The sequence below is a fragment of the Herpailurus yagouaroundi genome, unplaced genomic scaffold, assembly GCF_014898765.1.
Source record: "Herpailurus yagouaroundi ecotype Mexico unplaced genomic scaffold, PumYag 198, whole genome shotgun sequence".
In the NCBI taxonomy this organism is placed as follows: Eukaryota; Metazoa; Chordata; class Mammalia; order Carnivora; family Felidae; genus Herpailurus; species Herpailurus yagouaroundi.
Genome location: NW_024412429.1, coordinates 205,014 through 211,107, shown reverse-complemented (window position 1 = coordinate 211,107; position 6,094 = coordinate 205,014). Strand labels below are relative to the sequence as shown.

The window sequence follows — 6,094 nt, the reverse complement described above, 5'->3', positions numbered from 1 at the left end:
GGTTCAAGCCCCGCGTTGGGCTCTGTGCTGGCAGCTTGGAGCCTGGAACCTGCTTCAGATTCTGTGTCTCCCTCTCTTTCTCTTTCTCTCTCTCTCTCTCTCTCTCTCTCTCTCTCTCTCTCTCTCCCAAAAATAAATACTAAAGAAGTGAAAAGACAATGTACTGAAAGAGAAAATGCTGTGTTTCTGATAAGGGATTAATATCCAAAATATGTGTATGTATAAAACCTCCATAACTTGACAACGAAAAGGTAACAGGGCTTGAATAGATTTTTCTTTTTTAAAAAGAAAATTTATTTTTTGAGAGAGAGCACACGTGAGCAGGGGAACGGCAGAGAGCAAGGGACAGAGGATCCCAAGCAGGCTGTGTACTGACAGCAGCAAGCCGCTGTGGGGCTTGAACCCCCAAACCGTGACACCGTGACCTGAGCTGAAGTCACATGCTTAACCAACTGAGCCACCCAGGTGTGAATAGACTTTTCTGTGAAGAAGGTGTGTAAATGGCCAGGAAGCTCATCAAAGGATGCTCTGCATCATTTGTCACAGGAAACACAAGTCAAAACTGCAAGGTACCGCTTCACACCTACTAGGATGATACTACTACTACTAAACAGAAAATACTAAGTATTGACAAGCATGTGGAGAAACCTGACCCCCATGCACTGCCGGAGGGAATGTGAAATGGTGCAGCCATGATGTTCATAACATCATTATCCACATCAGTCAACAGATGGGAACAACCCCAGTGTCCATCGGCAGAGAAATGGCTCCTTACTTGGCAGCTCTGCGGACAGGCTGCACCCCCGAGAAGTCGGTGGGGCAAGTCCTAGGAGCAGCCTCGGGCTTGGCTCCTGTCCCCACGGCCCAGCCTCTGGACACCTGGACTCCAGGAGAGCCCCCGCGTGGAGTGCGATGGGGAATGCCACGGAAGGCAGCCCAAGCCAGCAGCCTTCCTGTCTCCAACACGCCCGGCCAGCCGCCTCGCGGATGGCAGTGAGAAGCTGGTCAGCGTCTTTCAGATCTGGAACCTTCTTCCAGTGATTTCTCTCGTGATGTCCTTCCTTCCATTCTCTCTGCTCTCTGTTACTTGTCTCAGAGGTTAGACACTATATTCCAGCCCTGTAATTGTCCTGTATTTTCTCTCCTCGTATCTTGGTCTTTTGCTCTGCTTTGTGGGAGATTACATTACATTTGTCTCCCATTCTTCTGATCTTTAATTGTGCTGTTTGTAAATTCTGAGAGCTCGGAATGTCTCTTTTTCATAGCATACTCTTCTGTTTCGTGGCTGCAACATTTCTTTTGCATCTGAGTAAATTACACCAATAGTTGTGTTTTGTTTTTTCCTTCTTCCTTCATAGAATCTTCTTCTGTTTCTCTTTCTATATGTTTCTTTTGGTCTTTGTTTTTATTTTAGAATAAAAAAAATTTTTTTAATGTTTATTTATTTTTGAGAGAGACAGAGACAGAGCGCAAGCTGGGGAGGGGCAAGAGAAAGCGAGACAGAGAATCTGAAGCAGGCTCCAGGCTCCAGGCTCTGAGCTGTCAGCACAGGGCCCGATATGGGGCTGGAACCAATGGACCAGGATATCATGACCTGAGCCGAAGCTGGACGCTCAACCAACTGAGCCACCCAGGCGCTCCTACTTTAGATTTTTGTTCTCACATGGCTGGTAATTCTTCAGGGCAGATTGTGTTGCAGAGTCACGCATCGTAAAAGTGATGGGAAGCCAGTACCCCAGGTGAGGCTTTCAGCCACGGGATCCTTGGGGAGGTCCTGATGCTGAAATCCTTGACTCTTACCTCAGGTCATAGGAAGAGCCTTCCTGCTCTTCCTGGAGACACCAAGGGAATGACGTAATTACAAAAATCTGAGGAAGTCCTGGGGGACTATTTGTAACTGGGGTGAGGGGAAACAGTAGAGAAGGGCCCTAGAATGATCCTCAGGTCCCTGACTTGCATTGAGTTCAGATTTCAGTGCTATTAACTTGGGTAGGAAATACAAGGGAAGGAGAGTGAGTGTAGACAAGCTTTAACTTTTGGGTCCATTGTGATTGCGGTGCCCCTGCTGGCTGTGGTTGACTTTGGAGCAGAGAAGACCAGTTCAGTTTCTGCTCTGTGGCCTGCTGTGTGTATGGCCTTGGACGGCACACCTGGCCTCTCCACTCCTCGCTTCCTAGTGAGGGTGATGTCACCCCTGCCCCCAGGATTCAGTGGGAGGGTGCATATGCTCACATGCATCTTGCAATGTGCAAACCCACAGTGAGCATGTCCTCTGTTGCATCCGCAGCGGTGAGCTCCTGTCAGAGGAGGCATCCGGGGGGTGACCGGAGAGGCATTCGGCAGGGCCAGCATTACTCAGCACATCATAGAGACCTAGGCATTACATTTGTCTCCCAAGTCCTGGGCACCAGCACCTGCAGACCTGTGGGAAAGTGGGGGAGGCCTATGCAAGTGCCTCTCTAGGGGTCTGGAAAGACCAAGTAACACGGTGCCCTGGGACCTGCAGGGGATGGCATTTCAGAAGAGTGGTGGGCAGTTTCCAGTGTTGTAGAGGTAGGAATGATCTCCAGAATACGGAGGGTGCCAGCACTGAGGGCTACATGGGTCAGCACTCAGTAAGCACTCAATAGGTGACATCAGGACTAAGTATCTGGTTGAAACGGTGACCTTTGGTATTAACAATTAGGAAGTCAACAGTGATGGCCACCATTCTCCATTCAGTAAGGGTGTGCCCTCAACTCATTCTGGAATCGGGCAGGACATGCTTACGTGAAACATTGTCTCCTCTTCCAGACCCAGGGATACACGACACACACGCACAGACATGCACACCCCCGTGGATATGCCGCACGCACGCCCTGGTGCATACGCCCTGCACACGCGCAGACACACACCCCGGTGCATAAGCCCCACACATGTGCAGACACACACACCCTGGTGCATACGCTGTGCACACGCACAGACACGCACACCCCAGTGGATGTGCCACACACATGTGTGGACATGCGCACCCCAGTGGATATCCCGTGCATACATGCAGGCACGCAACCCCAGTGCATGTGCTGTGCACACATGCAAACATGCACACCCCGGTGCATCCGTTGTGCACACACGCAGACACGCACACCCCAGTGGATATGCCATGCACACGCGCAGACACACACCCCGGTGCATCCGTTGTGCACACACGCAGACATGCACACTCCAGTGGATACACCACACACATGTGCAGACACGCATACCCCGGTGCATATGCCCCACACACGTGCGGACACACACACCCCAGTGGATATGCCGTGCACACGCGCAGACACAGACACCCTGGTGCACACGCTGTGCAGACGCGCAGACACGCTCGCTCCAGTGGATACACCACACGCGTGCAGACATGCATACCCCGGTGCACATGCCCCACACGTGTGGACACACACACCCCAGTGGATGTGCCGTGCACACGCGCAGACATGCACACCCGCTGGCTCCGGCCAGGCCTGCCAGCTGTGGGCCCTGGGCACTTCCTCCCTGCGGCCAGCTTGCAGGACGCACTCATCAGGGAGGCTCATGCAGTCACTTGTGTTTCAGGTGGTCCAACTGACGCCCACCAGCTGGAAGAGGACAGACCCGCTTGCAGGTGAAGAAGGAATCATTGTAAACGTAGACATTGAGCATAAAGCCAGTACAGTACATCTTGCTTACCTACAGCCAAGACCTAGAACGAGATTGCTGTATTTCACCTATTACAGGCACACAGTACAGACATGTTGAGTGAGGTGACCTGAACGTGGTATGTGTTTTTAACTCCACTCTACTGTGCCGTTTACATGGCACCAGGCAGCCAGGTGGAGCTGAGGGCGTGTGAAGAACTGCCTGCTGCCTCCCAGAAGCTTTGCTGTGGCTCCACCCCAAGTGTGGAGATTCCCTGTAGTCTCTGACAGCTTGTAAATGTACAGACCTTCGTGGGGAGAATGGAGAAACGATGAACGCCTGTGTCATCGAGGCCCTGCTCCGCGTGAATCTGCACAGCATGGGCCACAGCATCTCCCGAGACAGGGAAGCCAACCCGGAAAGGACCGCGTAGCTTCGGGCAGCCGCCCTTGAGTCCCTTGTGCTTGGGTTACACGTGCAGTCGCAAGTTTCTTCCTGATTGGTTGGCCCGGGCCTGGGATGTGCAGGCCCTTGTGAAAGTTCACTGTGGTCCTCACGGCACAGCTGAGGTCTCTGTGGTCACTTCAAGAGTGCTCAGTTGGGGAGTGGGAAAGACTGTTTTGTGGTTACCATTGTGTTCCAGGTAATATGGCCGGACCACCCTCGTGTGAAGGACACATCTGAGAACAGGCGGCTCCCACGGGACTGGGATGTGGGGCCCCGTCTCACATGCTTGGTTCAGCAGCGGTAGGGATGGTGTGGTTGGTTGGGCTCATCCGCTCTCCTTTGTGTTGTGACGCTGATCTGTAATACGCATTTCGCTCTACCAGTTACCAGTGGTTAGTCTGCTGTTACAGTCAAGTGAAGACCCACTTCTTCGTCCCGGTTCTCATTTGGCCCTGTTGTCGAAGTTCTACAGCTGGAAAGGCCTTGGGCACCGGACATAGTCTGGCCAGGTCTCCTATGGGCTCTGTACCGCCCCCTTCTCAAATGTAAGTCTGTATACCCGTGAGAGGAAAAAGAAAGTGGTGATTCCTGAGTCAATCTATTAATTGTTATTCTCATGTTGTTTAAATATGTGCAAACATGCATCAGGGTCCTTAATGCTCAGAGCTCTTTCTTAATGCAGCTTTCATTCCAACACGTCATTTAAATAAACTGAAACTAGATTCTGAGTCAAGTAGCGTTGTTACCACAGTCCCCCAGCCGATCCCTCGGGGGGCCGGCCAGAGCCCTCATCTCTGGAGCTGTCGTGCTAGCGTCCACGGGAGGCATAGACGCCAGCGGAAGGCAGAGGCAGGGGACTGAGGGTGCCCATGACGGGAACCCTGTGAGTGCGCCCCTTCGTTGAACGGGCAGGGGTGCCTGGTGTGGCTGAGCCCACAGTGGCGTCTGGTGCGCTCGCCTGCACACAGGACTAGGTTTCAAGAGGGACGTCTGCCATATCCGTGAATTTTTGCCACAAGAATGACTTTGTGTGTTGTGTAGTTGAAAATAAAGGGAAAGAAATAATCATGGCCGGTGACCACTTTGGTATCTCAGGTAAAGTGGGTTTTTATTTCTAAAGTACTGACCAGCTGGATTTAATGAGTTCAGCACCCAGAGGATTGGACATGTTCACTTTTTTCCCATCCTTTGAACTTTGTGTTTAAAATTTCGAGCTGTTTCAGGCATTGCCACAACTTAGGATGAAAAATAAGTTGGTAGCGGCACCATCTTCTGACTGTCACAAAAAGGAAAAAAAAACCCTGGGGCTCCTGGGTGGCTCAGTCAATGGAGCGTCCGACTTCAGCTCAGGTCACGATCTCACAGTCTGTAAGTTCGAGCCCTGCGTCGAGCTCTGTGCTGACAGCTCAGAGCCTGGAGCCTGCTTCCGATTCCGTGTCTCCCTCTCTCTCTGCCTCTCCCCTGCTCATGCTCTGTCTCTCTCTGTCAAAAATAAACATTAAAAAAGTTTTTTTTTAATAAAAAGTTTTTTTAAAAATGCAAAAAAGCCCCTTTGCTTGGAGAGCTGCAGCTCTGTGTAGGGAGAGGGGACCCTGGCTTGTTCCCCTCCTAGAGGCCAGGGACCCTGGTGTTTCTAATCCCTTCTTGTTTGATGCCAAGTGGACCATCCTGGGGCCTGAAGCCCGTCCACACCAGCAGCCTCCGTTACTCTAGTGACAGCTGACACGTGCCTCTTCCTCGTCGGCTTCCGTCCCCCAGTTGTCCAGGGGCTCTTGGTAGAGCTTCAGGAAGGGCCCCAGCACTGGGGGCCAGCTTCTCCAATTTGACCCTGGGGTGCGGTGGTGCAGTGATGAGAGCCGCCAACGACTGACAGACATCGCAGTTTGAGCCAAGTGCGCAGGGAGGTCCTACATCGTTAGAGAACTGCGCCTACACATCCCTTTCCGTCTCTGGCCATGGCTGAGGCCTTGTAGCCTGTGCCCCTGTTGTCCCCGCTCGAGGC

At 52.2% G+C, this 6,094-nt stretch overlaps 1 protein-coding gene across 5 annotated transcripts in view; it reads left to right on the top strand.

Moving 5' to 3' along the window:
- FAM120B (family with sequence similarity 120 member B) overlaps positions 1–4,820 on the top strand; it is a 96,541-nt gene extending 91,721 nt beyond the window's left edge. For 3 of the 5 annotated variants that reach the window (XM_040448653.1, XM_040448654.1, XM_040448658.1), the window contains one exon: positions 724–1,335. In XM_040448653.1, the coding sequence (XP_040304587.1) occupies positions 724–997 (274 nt within the window). In that variant the 3' untranslated portion in view covers positions 998–1,335. Of the gene's footprint in view, positions 1–723; positions 1,336–3,582 lie in introns of those variants that run through there. The other 2 variants (XM_040448652.1, XM_040448655.1) reach the window with 2 other exon arrangements.
- The last annotated feature ends 1,274 nt before the right edge of the window (positions 4,821–6,094 follow it).